Genomic DNA, 14,651 nt, shown 5'->3' with positions numbered 1-14,651 from the left:
AATGCACTCCTGGGGGGGATGCACGCCGAGGTAGGGGGTGCGGCGGGGTGCGGCGTGCTGCACCCAGGGGGGGGTGCGCAGTGGCAAACCGCCCCGGGAGGCAGCCGCCCTCGCTACAGCATTACCTCCACTAGCAACAGTCCCTGTAGAAGCCTGCCCTTGCAGATCAGCAATGCGGCCGCGCAGGCTTCTGTTTCTGAGAGTCTGACGCAGGACGTCAGACTCACAGAAACAGAAGCCTGTGCGGCCGCATTGCTGATCTGCAAGGGCAGGCTTCTACATGGAATGTTACTAATGGAATAGCAACATTCCATGTAGAATCTCAAATAGTAGCAACATTCCATGTAGAATCTCAAATAGTAGCAACATTCCATGTTCCACTGCACTAACCACTAGGCTACTCCTCCACTCCTTGATATGCTGCCTTTCTGTGGTTTTTGCAACTACATTCAAGGGTCCTTTTACAAAGGCGTGCTGAAAAATGGCTCGCGGTAGTGTAGGCACAGGTTTTGGGCGCACACCAATCCATTTTTCAGCGCACCTGCAAAACATGCCTCTTTTTTTTTTGGCCGAAAATGGATGTGTAGCAAAATCCAAATTGCTGTGCATCCATTTTGGGTCTGAGACCTTACTGCCAGCCACAGACCTAGCGGTAAAATATTTGGACGGTAATGACCTACACAAGTCAGATGCCACTTGGCGCACGTCCTCTACGTGTGCCAGAAAATAAATTTTCAGACTTACGTAGCAGATGCGCGCCAAAATTGAAATTACCACAAGGGCCACGAAGTAACCGGACGGTAACTCCAATTTGGCACACGTAGGCGCCTACGTGGCTTAGTAAAAGGGGCCCTCAAAGCGGTTTACTTTGTATATACAGGTATTTATTTATACCTGGGGCAACGGAAGGTTAAGTGACTTGCCCAGAGTCACAAGGCGCTGCAGTGGGAATTGAACCTAGTTCCCCAGGACAGGGCCGGCCTCAGCAATTGTGGGGCCCTGTGCAGACCAGTTCATTGGGCTCCGCAGCCCACGCCCCCCCCCCCCCACCTGTGCCCACCCACACCCGCCACTATAAGCCATAATTTATCAGTTTAAAAGGAGGCTTAGAGCTCTCGGAACTCCACCTCACCCCATACCTTGATATGTATCCACCACGTTACAGTAGAGAGCGGCAGAAAGCGGCAGCAATTTTCATATCCCGTCAGCTGCCGAGCCCAGAGCCTCCTCACTACTGCATCCCGCCCTTGAGGAAGCAGGAAGTGACATCAGAAGGGGGCGGGACGCGACAGCGAGGAGTCTCTGGGCTCAGCAGCTGACAGGATATGTAAATCGCTGCCTGATGCTCTGTACTAAAATGTGGATGAACATTAAGGTATTGATGGTGTTCCGAGACAGGAGAACAGGCGTGCCAGAGATGAAGGACCCCTAGGAGCGACCGTCCCTACCCCGGGATCAAAGTCTGCTACACTAACCACTAGGTTACTCCTCCACTTGCTTACAGAGATGCAGCTTTAAATAAATGTTAATTATTATATACAAATTGCTTTTTACATACCTGATCAAACAGAACTTTCCAGTGCTGAGAGACAAAGCAGCATAAAAGGGGGGAAAAAAAGAAAAAAATGTAAAGTGTTATAAATACATGAATTCTTTGAAGAATACTTAAATATAGACTGATACAGCTACATCTGAACAGAGTTATTAGACAACTTCCAGGTCACCGGGGACAGGGCAAGTCCAAACTTGTTGAACAAACTTGTGGTTTGAGCTGCTTAAAGGCTCGATATGTCCCTGATGAGCTGGGATTTCTCTTCTAACGTCATCTGAGATAAGGAACAGTTTGGTCCTTCCACAGAAGCTCCTGCGAATTTGTTTGTAGGTGCCAGAGGGCACAAGCAGCACCAGTAACTTCACTTTACTGGTGCTAAAGTGCTGACAAAACAAACAGAGATAATCTGTCCAAAAATAAACAAAGAAAAGAACACAACAGCTGATATCATGGTTTGAACAATGAGCATGAATTGTTTACAAACACACCATGAGAGATGGTCAACCACCAGAAGGATGACAGTATTAGGTCACATGATGCCTAACAGGAATTCTCAGGTCACTTACAGGCAGATGATCAAAAGCAAACGCCAGCGCTAGAGGCTGTTAGTGCCATACTAGCGCCGGCGTTTGCTACCGACCTATGATCAAAGCCCTCGAGCGCGTGAAACAACACGCTCGAGGGCTCTTAGCGCAAGTAGTGTGCAAATGCATGCTAATCAGCACTTAACGCATTCATCTCCAATGATCAGCGACCAGCACGCCAAAGATTAGGTCGCTGGCCGCGACAAACCCTACGGCAGCTCCGAGCTGGCGTTAGGGTTTGCAGATCATTGGGGAGGAATGGTGAGCCCTGTCCAGCATGCCCCCATTCCCCCCAATGACGCAAACCCCCCCCAGCGACAGGGGACTGGAGGTCCAGTGGACCTCCGGTCCCCCCGACGATCCCACCCCCCCCCCCCAGGTTCAGGGAGGGCTGGAGATCCAGTGGGTCTCCAGCCCCCCCAACCCCCAAGCAAATGGTCCCTGGTGGTCCAGTGGGTGCCAACCAAGCCCCCCCCCCCCCAGTGACAGGAGGGCTGGAGGTCCACTGCCCTCCCTCTCTGCCCGTCCGCCCCCCTACCTTGGTTGGAGGAGAGACGCAGCCTGCGTGCCTCCCTCCTCTTCCTTAGACGCAAAATGGCAGTGCCCAGCCCTGCCCAGTGCATCCTGGGATGCGCTGGGTGGGGCTGCACACCATATAAGGGAGAAACTCCATTAGCCAGTCAGGTTTTCAGGATTCCCACAATGAATATGCATGAGAAATATGCATGCACTGCCTCATTGTATGCAAATCTTTCTCATGCATATTCCTTACAGGTATCCTGAAACCCTTACTGGTTAGATGTGTCCCAAGGACTGGGCTGAGAACCCCTGATTTAACGCAATAGACATAAAATGACCCTGCTTTGTACTTCTGGACATATAAGAGCCATATCATCCCACGCTGATCACAATAAGCCTTACTGCCAACCAGGGGTGTATCTGCGTGGGGCCACAGGGGCCTGGGCCCCCGCAGATTTCGCCCTGGACCCCCCTACCGCCGTTAACCCTCCCCCGCCTACCGCCAACCCTTTCCCCGCCTACCGCGGTCACCTACCCCCGAGGTCCGCTCCTGCCGGTTTTTTAAAATATTACTTCAGCTGGCGGGGGACCCCAAACCCCGCCAGCCCAGCCGAGGTCTTTAACTTTTTCATCCTCGTGCTGTTAAACCTGCAATGCATCCTTCCAGTTGGACGGAGTTTGACGTCGCAGCACGTTGATGTCCTGCACGTACAACGTGCTGCGACGTCAAACTCCGTCCAACTGGAAGGATGCATTGCAGGTTTAACAGCACAAGGATGAAAAAGTTAAAGACCTCAGCTGGGCTGGCGGGGGTTGGGGTCCCCCGCCAGCTGAAGTAATATTTTAAAAAAACGGCAGGAGCGGACCTCGGGGGTAGGTGACCACGGTAGGCGGGGAAAGGGTTGGCGGTAGGCGGGGGAGGGTTAACGGCGGTGGGGGAGGGTTATAATGTGCCCCCTCACTCTAGTCCCTGCCCCCCCTACCGCCGAACCTCAGATACGCCCCTGCTGCCAACCAGTGTTCAGTCTCCCCGTGTGCAAACTTCTCTCTCTTTTCCAAGAACATCGCACACACAAGGAATGTTAGAAGAACATTAACTCTGAAGCAATCAATTCTATAACCCACCATCTGTAAAAGATGAAAGCCGATGCTTCGGTATCCCAGTGGATCAAGATTGTCACCTCATACATAAAGATTAATATATGGTTACACCAGCCTGACTGCTAACAGATAGAACTTAAAATCCTGGATGTATACACACATGATGTAAGTCTTCTTCAGCGCCTGATTTCAGCAACACTGTGAAACTTTACCTCAGATTATAGGTGAACATCTGGTTACTCCTTCATTGAGAACAACACCCTTCATGTACTGAGCCACAGCAGATGAGGCTACCATATATGACAAGACAATGTGTGCGCGTGTGAATGAGTGTATGTGAGTGGTGTGTGAATAGTGTGTGCGCGCACATGTGTGCACTCAAATGAGAGTGTGAGCATGCACTTACATGTGAGTGTGCATACATGTGAGCTTGTGAACAGGTGTGCAAGCATGTGCGCATGAACATGTGAGCATGTGTTCAAACACACATGTGACTGAGCACCAGCATGCAAATGTGAGTGTGTAAGTGAGAATGTGTGAACGCAAGTTTGCGTGCACAAGAGTGTGAGTGCATGTGTGCACATGTAAGAATGTGCGAGTGCATGTCTGTGCAAGCATGCAAGTACACGTGGTGCAAGCGTGAGCGCACGTGTGAACACATGTGTGTGAGTATGCGTGAGTGCATGTGGAACCTCAAGGGTGCACAGAACCATACACTGACCACCACGTTAAGTAACGAGAATGGTGAAATACAATTCTATATGAGAACAAGCACGAACAAAATTCTACAGTCACCTGGCAGCAATATAAAGTTTGGCTAGATGTTTTATATAAATTTCTTTTCATTGTAAGGTAGCACACAGACAGGTTGGGCTAGCTGAGGATCAAGAAGGTCTGGGTTCAAATTCCAGGCTATATCTTCCCCAGGCTGGCCAAAGCTATGACTGCTAAAAAGACCATGTTCATGGCCCCTGGGGAAGAGGAGGTGTGGGGGGGGGGATCCTGACCCTTGCACAATAGCAACTGGAAAACAGTGATCATAACATGATAAAATTTGATTAACTAACTGAAGTGCATTCACTAAAGAAATCTGTAGCAGAATTTAATTTTTGAAAGAGCAACTATGATAAAATAAGGAAAATGGTAAAAATAATTAAAAAAAAAAGCTGAAAGGCTCAGCTGCAAAAGGTTAGGACTTTAAATAAGGCATGGATGTTGTTTAAAAATACCATTTTGGAAGCCCAGACTAATTGCATTCCACATATTAATAAAGGTGGAAAGAAGAGCAAATGACAGCCAGCATAGTTAAAGGGAGATGTAAAAGAGACTATTAGAGCCAAAAGAATATCTTTCAGAATATGAAAAAAAAAAAAAGATCCGAATGAAGAAAACAAGAAGCAACATAAGCGCTGGAATTCATGCCAGGGGATGTAGTCTCAGTGGTTAATGTATCTGGGTTTAAAAAAGATTTGGACAAGTTCCTGGAGGAAAAGCCCATAGTCTGCTATTGAGACAGACATAGGGAAAGCCACTGCTTGTCCCCGGAATCAGCAGCTTGAATCTTGCTACTATTTAGGATTCTGTCAGGTACTTGTGACCTAAATTGGCTACTGTTGGAAGCAGGACACTGGGCTGGATGGACCATGGTTTATCCCAATATGGCTATTCATATGTTCTTATGTCACCTAATGGCTGGATAAAGGAATCTTGTTTGCCAAGGTCTATTACTGCATATGACTGGACTCACTGGATTGTGAGGGAAGGTAAGACAATGAATGAAAATACCCAGCTAATTATGAATGAAACTGTAAACCAGTTGATGCCAGTTTCAATTGAGTTGGAAACCCAGAGTAAAAGAGATCTGCTGGGTCAAACGAAGATGATAATCAAGACCTTTGGTTCTATCTAGTGGAACAGAGATCTGCACTGCTCCTACACCTCAATCCCTGCAGCTTCTTCTGTCTGATAATATATTATACATAGAATAGAAAAAGAGAATATGAAAGCAGATAAACACATGGGCCTATCCAGTCTACCTTTCACCTTCATCATCTGCCCCGTCATTCCAGAGCTTCCATTCAATTGAAAGAGACTCCCCTCCTGTGCATTTAGTATTTAAACGTCTCTATTAAGGGGGGGGGGACAAGCGTCACATGCTTATATGATAAATGATATGCAGAGTAAGGGCATGATGATTGTTAATTTGTCCTAATGCCTGTGTATGAGCCTACGGCGCAGGGCCACAAGAACCAGGGCCCTTGGCAGTCTATGACATTGAAAGGTATTTCGATATATGCAGCAAACAGGCGGGGGCGAAATAAAAGATGCCCTGTTGGATAATAGGCAATACCTTTCATTACATTACGTATTGTCACAATATGTATGTAATACAGAAGCCTAATGTGAAGATTATGGAATGCTTGTGACCTTGGGGGTTGGGAGGTGGGGAGAAAATGTAAAATGGTAGGAATACACCTGTTTAGACGTTGATAAGTTGAGAAATTGTTTAGTTTGGTGAACTGTGTACTCTGTTACCATCAATAAAAATGATTTAAACATAAACGTCTCTATTATATCTCCACCCCCCCCCCCCCCGACTATGCCCTTAGACCACCAGGGCTTGTAAGGGCAGACCCAAGGGGGCCTATGGGTGGGTGTGAGCGGGGAGGGATACCTCTGTTTGGGGGGAAGGAAGGGAAGGCTACTCCTGTTTGGGGTTGGGGGTTCAGTGGAGCACAGATAAGAAGGCCAACGAGCTACATAGCAAGCAGCCGTACATAACATGGCGGCTGCCATGCGGTAGCTCCCCGGCCCACGCTGCCGTCCCCTTCCGGGTTCCCCATCTGGGTAGGAGTGATGTCACTGGAAACTCCAGCGGGGACTGGCGGGGAGGCTGGAAGGGGATGGGTTTACGGCCGTTGGTGCAAATCGAGATAAAGGGCAGCCGAGGAGGCAGGGGAGCCTCTTCGGTGGCGAGCAGATTGTTTCCCATCCCTCCCTCCCTCAACACTCTGGGGTTGTACGAGCACATGGTTTATCGGTAGATAGATACTCCTGTTTCTACTGTTATATTGTTACTGTAATTGCTGACATTCTCATGTTGCAATAGGCAAATGGGTAGGCCTAGGGGACTCCTTGTTGGTTGTCTTTCTACAAGATTGATGTATGTAATTCTTAAATATTATCACAGCTGCGGAGGACCTGAGCCTGGGAGGTGCTGGAACAGCGCCCGAAAGGGAGTTCAGCCGATTGCGGCAAGGACAGAAACACTCACTGGTGGAACGCTCATCACCTAGCTGGCTCTAAACGGCAGGTGGAATGCTAGACTGGGGTGCAGTTCAAAGCAGACGGACACGGGGACACGCTGGAGGAGGAGATATGGCTGGCCGACACATGGAACACTGAGTCAGGCTCCCTAGCTGGAAAGGCATGGCAGGGAGGGGAAGCCTCTACAACTAGGACTCTCAGCTCGGGTGCTTCCTAGGGGTTAAGTTAAGATGTTCTAATAAAGCTGTAGCCATTTATTCCCAAAACAAAACTTGCTTCTTGCTCAGTTATTGTGTGCCTGAAATGTGTGGGCTGTGGGGGGGGGGGGGGGGGGCGAGAGGGTGTGCAGTCTGCCTATGTTATGTTCCCATTCTGGCAGGGGGGATGGGGAGAAGCATACTACGAGGAACCACACCAACATTTTCAGCCTGAATTGAAACCAATTTCAGGATGGTTTTGGTGCCAAAACTGAAACGTCATTGGCCTTTATTAGAGAAACCCCGATGTGCAGCATTTGCTTTTCCTACTCTGTCACTAACGTCTGCGGGGGGGGGGGGGGGGGGTGCCAAACCTCTGCCCAGTAGACAATCGAACACCATAACGTAAAAGAGAAGGTACAAATCAGGGGCGTAGCCAGACAACAGATTTTGGGTGGGCCTAGGCAAGAAGTGGGTGGGCAGCAAGTGTTCTCTCCCATCGCAACCACCACCAAATAAAAATACCTCAGCTGGCGGGGAAATGCTTCTTTCCACCTTGGCAGTCTGCAGCAGGCATGTACTGAAAACAGAGCATGCGCAGGTGCCAGTATCATGGTGAGTAACGTTTTCGTTACCATCAGGGGAAAGTCTTCAGCTGGCCGAGCTTGGGATCCCCACCAGCTACTGCTAAACGTGTGCTACTGTTGGGTGGGCCTGAGCCCTAAATGGGTGGGCCCCGGCCCACCCAGGCCCACCTGTGGCTACACCACTGGTGCAAATGAAGTGGAAAAATAAGAAATGCAGCAGCTGAAGCAGCAGTAGGCTATATTTACAGTGGACCCTCAAACAGTGTTTAAAACTATTTCTCTACTCAGACAAGTATCAAAGCAGGAGAGCTACTGGACTGCCTTGCCAGGGCACGTAAAAGAATCAATGTGCACACCACTGAGTTTTGAGCAAAATTAGGAGGACGATCAGAAGGCACTGTCGTGCCACTGGAAGCTGGCGCCCTGCCATTCAGCGACTTGCTCAGATCATTTTTCCATGCATTCCAGCTGGAAGAAGTCAAGTCGATATTTAAAACCTGCGGGAATGCTAGTGTTTACAGTAGTGGGTGGAATATAAAAATGATTTAAATTGGGAGGGGGGGGGGGGAGAAGGATACTTTGGGTTTCAATTTCCCAATGTTAAACTCAGCTGTGATCTCTTTCTGCTGACTAACTTGAGACTTTTGCTTTTAGCACAATACTCAAACTTGGGTCAGTAGACAATTATCAAAACGCAAAAATACAACCAAAAAGATTATGCACTTTGGAGAACTAGATGGACTTCAGGCAATATTTTAAGACTCCCATTGTGCAGCAATTTGAGACATGCCACGGTTTACTATGCGCTTAAGTACCCTGAAAAAAAGAAACCTTTGGCTGTAGCTTGGTGAGTAATATATCACAGGCACGAAATTGCCAAGCAATGGATATAGACTGCTATCTTCTTCCATACATACTAATTCAGAGAGGGTCTGATTCATCAAGGTTTGTTTGTTTTTTTAACACAGAAAGTGGGGGAAAAATCTTAGTGAACCAGATCCTGGTTACATTAGGAAGGGAAAACCTTCATCTTTAAACACCACCAGATTCCAAACACCCCTTACAAAACATACATCGCAGGCTACAGGTTTACAATATGGTTAAAATAGCCTGAACAGAATGTAAAGGATTCATTTGCATAAATCAGTTTCTATTGGCTAAAGCCAGAAGAGATCAGCATTCACCTTCAAACATTATTGGGCATTTCTAAATATTGGCACCTCAGGTTAGGTGGTCCAGAGCTGTGTGCTTAGTGCCAGTTCTATAACAGTATATGTCTGCATATTTAGGTGCACCCTCTTATGCCTGTGCCAAGTGATGTGTGTTAATTTGTTGTATTCTATAAACTATGCGGGTAACTGGGGACACGCCCATGGCTAAGGCTGCCAACTGGACCGAAAATACCATAATGCCTTTGTATCGCTCCATGGTGCGTCCACAGCTTGAGTATTGTGTTCAGTTCTGGTCACCGTATCTCAAAAAAGATATAGCGCGATTAGAAAAGGACCAAAGAGGAACCACCAAAATGATAAAGGGGATGGAAGTCCTCTCGTATGAGGGAAGGCTAAAGAGATTAGGGCTCTTCAGCTTGGAAATGAGATGGATGAGGGCAGATATGACTGAGGTCTACAAAATCTTGAGTGGTGTAGAACGAGTAGAAGTAAATTGATTTTTTTACTCGTTCCAAAAGTACAAAGACTAGGGGACACTTGAGGAAGTTACATGGAACTACTTTTAAAATAAACAAGAGGAAATATTTTTTCACTCAACAAACAGTTAAGCTCTGGAACTCTTTGCCGGAGGATGTGGTTACAGCTGTTAGCTTATCTGGGTTTGAAAAAGGTTTGGACAAATTCCTGGAGGAAAAGTCCATAGTCTGCTATTGAGACAGACATGGGAAGCAACTGCTTGCCCTGCGATTTATAGTATGGAGTGTTGCCATGATTTGGGTTTCTGCCAGGCAGGGGTGTAGCCAGACCTCGGCGGGAGGGGGGCCAGAGCCCGAGGTGGGGGGGCACTGTTTAGCCTCCCCCCCCCGCCACTTTGGACCCTCACGCCGCCGCAACCCCCCCTCCACCACTGCCGCCGCATCAGGTACCTTGTTTGCTGGGGGGGGGGGGTCCCTAATCCCCGCCAGCCGAAGAGTCTTCTTCAGCGCTGGTCGACACCAGTGCCTTCATTGTGTGATCATCTGTTTCTGACGCCTTACATCCTGCATGGGGCTACATGCACGGTGCAGGACGTAAGGCGTCAGAAACAGATGATCACACAACGAAGGCGCCGGAGTCGACCAGGACCGGCGATGAAGAAGACTTCGGCTGGTGAGAATTGGGGACCCCTGTCAGCAAACAAGGTACCTGATGATGCAGCGGAGGGGCAGGGGGGTGGCGGCGGGTCAAATGTAGAGGGAGCCAGGGCGTAATCTGTGAGGGCCCATGCCCCCACATGGCTACGCCCCTGCTGCCAGGTACTGTTGGAAAACAACATACTGGGCTAGATGGACCACTGGTCTGACCCAGTATGGCTACTCTTATGTTCTGATGTCATTTCCTCTTTTCGCAAGGGCGGGACTGAGGGAACGAACTCACGAAGGGAAGGCTAGAGACGGGCAGGGCTTTCAATGATGCAGTTGCTTCGACTGAGGTAAGAAAAAAGATTTAATCCACGCAGGGTGGCACTGTGGCAGGAAGTAAAAGGGGGATGTTGGGGGGGAGAAGAAGGCAGGCAGGTGGATATGAATGGGAGGGGAGGATGGGGGCGAAGGAGAATCGCTGGACATGGGAGCAGGAGGGGAGGACAGGGGAGAGAGAAGAATCGCTGGGTATGTATGGATGGAGGGGGGCAGGGGAGAGAAGAAGAATTGCTGGGTATGGATGGATGGGGGGGCAGGGAAGAGAAGAGAATTGTTGGACACAGATGGATAGAGGGGGGCAGGGGAGAGAAGAGAATTGTTGGACACAGATGGATAGAGGGGGGCCAGAGAGAGAAGAGAATTGCTGGACACAGATGGATAGAGGGGGGCCAGAGAGAGAAGAGAATTGCTGGACACAGATGGATAGAGGGGGGCCAGAGAGAGAAGAGAATTGCTGGACATGGATGGATGGGGCAGGGGAGAGAAGAGAATTGCTGGACACGGATGGATGGAGGGGAGGGCAGGGGAGAGGAGAGTTGCTGGACACGGGTGGATGGAGGGGAGGGCAGGGGAGAGGGTTGCTGGACACGGATGGATGGAGGGGAGGGCAGGGGAGAGAGGAGGGTTGCTGGACATGGATGGATGGAGGGGAGGGCAGGGAGAGAGGAGAATTGTTGGACATCGAGGCGAGGGAAAGGAAGACAGGAAGGAGATGCACATGGATGGAGGGGATAGAGAAGAAATTCTGGACATGGATGAATGAGAGGGAAGAGAGAGGAAGGAGATGAGATGAGGGAAAAGGAAGAGAGGAGAAAAAATGCACGTGGATGGAGAAAATAGGCAGAAGCTACATCCACTGGACAGTCAAGTCTGCGGAGGACCCAGCTTTTACTTACGGATGTAGGGCAAGAAATGAAGAAGAAAGGAGGAAAGTAAAGAAATAAATGGAAAGGAAGCCCTGGAAACGGAGTTAAGAGGACAGATAGAGAGCAGCAGAACCAGCGACTAGGGCCAATATGGATAGAAAAACAAAATCACCAGACAACAAAGGTAGAAAAAAATCATTTTATTTTCATTTTAGTGTTTGTAATATGTCCAATTTGAGAATCAGGTGCTTATTTATGGCATATTATCCCACAGTAAACATGAATTAGATTGGAACCTGGAGACAGTAATGCATTGCCCCTCCACCAAGGTTCTCTCCCCAGCTATAGCCAGCTCTGTAATTTATTTTTTGTGGGGGGGGGGGGGGGGGTGCGGAGGTGGACTAGGGAGAGAGCATGTTGTTAAACATTTAACAGCACACCACTGACTACTGCAACCATTTTTCAGCACACCTTTGTAAAAGGACCCCTCAATTTTTCCACACTAATCAACGACCTTCCAAATCATTTTGAAGATGTTTTAAATACCCATAAATAAAGGATCTGGGGTCTGACGGTATGAAAAGAAACACTCAAGAGAGGGTTATCATCCCTTCTAAAAGCATGCTGACAGCTCCAGTTCAGTTGCAGAATCTCTGTAAGAACCACAAGGGACAATGCACTAACAGCCAGAAAGAGATCAATCTTTCTCCACTGAATAGGTCTCCCTGACGATCAGGACAGCAAGTGTAGGATCGGAGGCTTTGCTTCATTACATCTTTCTGCAAATGATCAGGAGAAAGAGCCTGGGCTTTTTGCTGGTAGCAGAGCATGTAAGCAAAATGTGGGAGTTACAGTTATTGGAAGTCACTCTGATTCTGCAAAAAGACACTTTCAGTCTCACTCACTACAAAGGTTATTGGACGGGACGTCTTATGAGATTTTAAGTCATGGGAAGCGTGCAGAAAATTTCACCCAAATATTAACACAAACAGAAATCTCTAGGTATTCCAGCCACAATACCAAATTTAATGCAAGAAGCACGAAATCTACCATATACATCAATATTTGAGCCTAAGGAATCCCAAATCGGAGAACTCAACAAAATGTTTGCTGGCCAAATCCGTCCATTCAGTGAAAATTAAGTCTTTTAGACTGGCAGATCGCTGTTACTTATACATTCAAAACCATCAATATATTTCCCTGGATGGCAAAACAAGCTATACACTTAGAAACAGATCGATAAATAAATCAACAAGTCAACTTACGTCCTCGGGGGCCATGGGCAGCACATCCACCGACTCCAACACCTCGATCTCTTCTGCTTCTGAGCTCGCAGCCACTGCAGGGGAGGAACTGGCACGATGCTCAGTCCGCCCGTCTCCCATTCTTGGAAGCCACCCCGGATCTTTAAACAAATTCAAAACTAACCGGTGCTTGGCAAACTTTCCCCACAGCCTCCCCCGAGCCGCATGCTGACGAGCTGGCATCCAAACTGCGCGCACATTCTGCTCTGGCGCTGCCCGGGGAAGCGCGTTCGGAGCACAGATCTCTCAAGTCTGGAGGGTCCGAGCCTGGGATCCCTCTAGGTCAGCTTGGGAAAACGCATCCATTGGCCGATCAGGGGGCGTGGAAAGTGCAAACAGCACCTGGGGCTCAAGATAGTCGGCTCAAGCCCAACTTAGGTTTAGTCTTGATCAGTGAAAAGCTGAGTTTAGAACTAGCCCCGAACAGAAAATCGGATAGGCGGCCATCCTTTCTCTCGGACAATCACCTCTGAGGTTATCCTATGGGTTCATCGGGTACCCCTTAGGCGTGCAAACGAGAGATGAGCCAAGTTAAGAATGAAGTGCAGGTTTAGCAAAGCGATTCCAGTCTCCGGCTGATAAAGTCAGGCCCCCTTTCCCTTACCTTCCTGATCAATCCCATGCATTTGAGGGACGAATGAGAGTTTACTGTCATCCACGCCAAGCCCATGGAAATGCCCGCTAAGCACTGAACAGCTTTTCTTGCGAGCATAAAAACAGACCAAAATGGGAGATTTAAACGTGCAAACTGCCTGTGGCAACGGGCTGCTGACAGAGAAATACGTCGCAACAAAAATCGCAATCCAACATGAACGGACAATTCAGGGGTTTTTTTTCTCATCACACGTGCACAACAAGTAAACTTCCTCCGAAAAGCAGCACACGTTGCTTCCTCAGATCCAGCCCCAGGACACCAACCCCGCCCGCACTTAAAGCATCACCCGTGTCGGCTGCTCGAACTTGGGGGCGGTTCAGTGCTGGAAACGGAGGAGCAGCTTCCCTGTCTGCGGCTGCCTGGTGCCAAGTCTGCAATAAGTGACGCAATCCCGTCACCTCCAGAAGCCCTCCTGAGACCCGGACACCAGCAGAACTGCGCAGCAAGAGGGATCCGGAGGGCTGGGGTCCATTTTTCGGTCCGCAGACAGCCGGACCCACCAGATCTGCTGCTGGGGTCAGTGTCACACCGCCTCTGTCCGGGGAGGGCAGGCACTGTGGCAGGGTGAACTCTCTTGGCACCTCCCCTGGGGGCGTGGCCTCCGCCGAAGGAGGCGGGGAATAATAGCGAGCTAGGGGCGGGGCTTCGATTGGAAGTGCAGTGATCCCCCAGATCCCACCTGGACTGACCTGCCGGGGTTCGAAGGATTCAGAGCAAACCCGAATTGAGCCCCTCTCCTCTGAACTTGTCAATCCCCACTGTAAAGGCTGAGGCTCCAGTGATTTTATAAAAGCTCAAATGGATACCACAGACATTATGGTTCAGGAGTGCTGTCCATAGAAAAAAATGCCCCCACCGTCTGGGACCCTGAAGCAGCTGAGCGAAATGCTGGCCAAGGTTGGCCCGGGGGCCAGTGAAAAGTTGGAAGAATTTATCTGGATTGTTATCCTGCTTATCACTCTTGTTCTACTAAGATAAGTGCTTTTCTATACTTGTACTAATATCATACGAGCCAACTTTTCAAAATTATTGGGGGTGCTAAGCCCAGTGGAAATAACCCCTCCCTGGACACATACAAGGAATTTTCTCAATATTGGGGCTCCTATGACTACTATCAGTTAATAATAACGACATTAAATGCTGGAAAGGATTGCACTATCTTGATATATTGATAAAAATTGTTGAAAGAAATTAAATATTTTTGGAAGGTTTTTGCCAGTGATGAAGTGAAGGTCGGCTCGATCACAACAGCCCTTTAAATCTTTTTGATTTTGAGCTCCTTGACACTTTTCCTTCCTTTTTTTTAACAAAAGTTTACATTTTTGCTCTATATGTTTTCATTGCCTGGATTACTTTATGTTTGTTTATTCTAGCGATTTTGTAATTC

At 48.6% G+C, this 14,651-nt stretch overlaps 1 protein-coding gene across 1 annotated transcript in view; it reads right to left on the bottom strand.

Annotated features, from left to right (window-relative positions):
- LOC115472269 (rhomboid-related protein 3-like) overlaps positions 1 to 13,779 on the bottom strand; it is a 150,261-nt gene extending 136,482 nt beyond the window's left edge. The window contains exons 1-2 of the mRNA XM_030206484.1: positions 12,571 to 13,779; positions 1,559 to 1,582 (exon numbers count right to left, since the gene is read on the bottom strand). Of these exons, the coding sequence (XP_030062344.1) occupies positions 1,559 to 1,582; positions 12,571 to 12,792 (246 nt within the window). The 5' untranslated portion in view covers positions 12,793 to 13,779. The remainder of the gene's footprint in view (positions 1 to 1,558; positions 1,583 to 12,570) is intronic.
- Positions 13,780 to 14,651: the final 872 nt, after the last annotated feature.

This window comes from Microcaecilia unicolor, chromosome 6 (genome assembly GCF_901765095.1).
Source record: "Microcaecilia unicolor chromosome 6, aMicUni1.1, whole genome shotgun sequence".
Lineage (NCBI taxonomy): Eukaryota > Metazoa > Chordata > Amphibia > Gymnophiona > Siphonopidae > Microcaecilia > Microcaecilia unicolor.
This window is presented reverse-complemented; position numbering and strand designations above follow the sequence as displayed.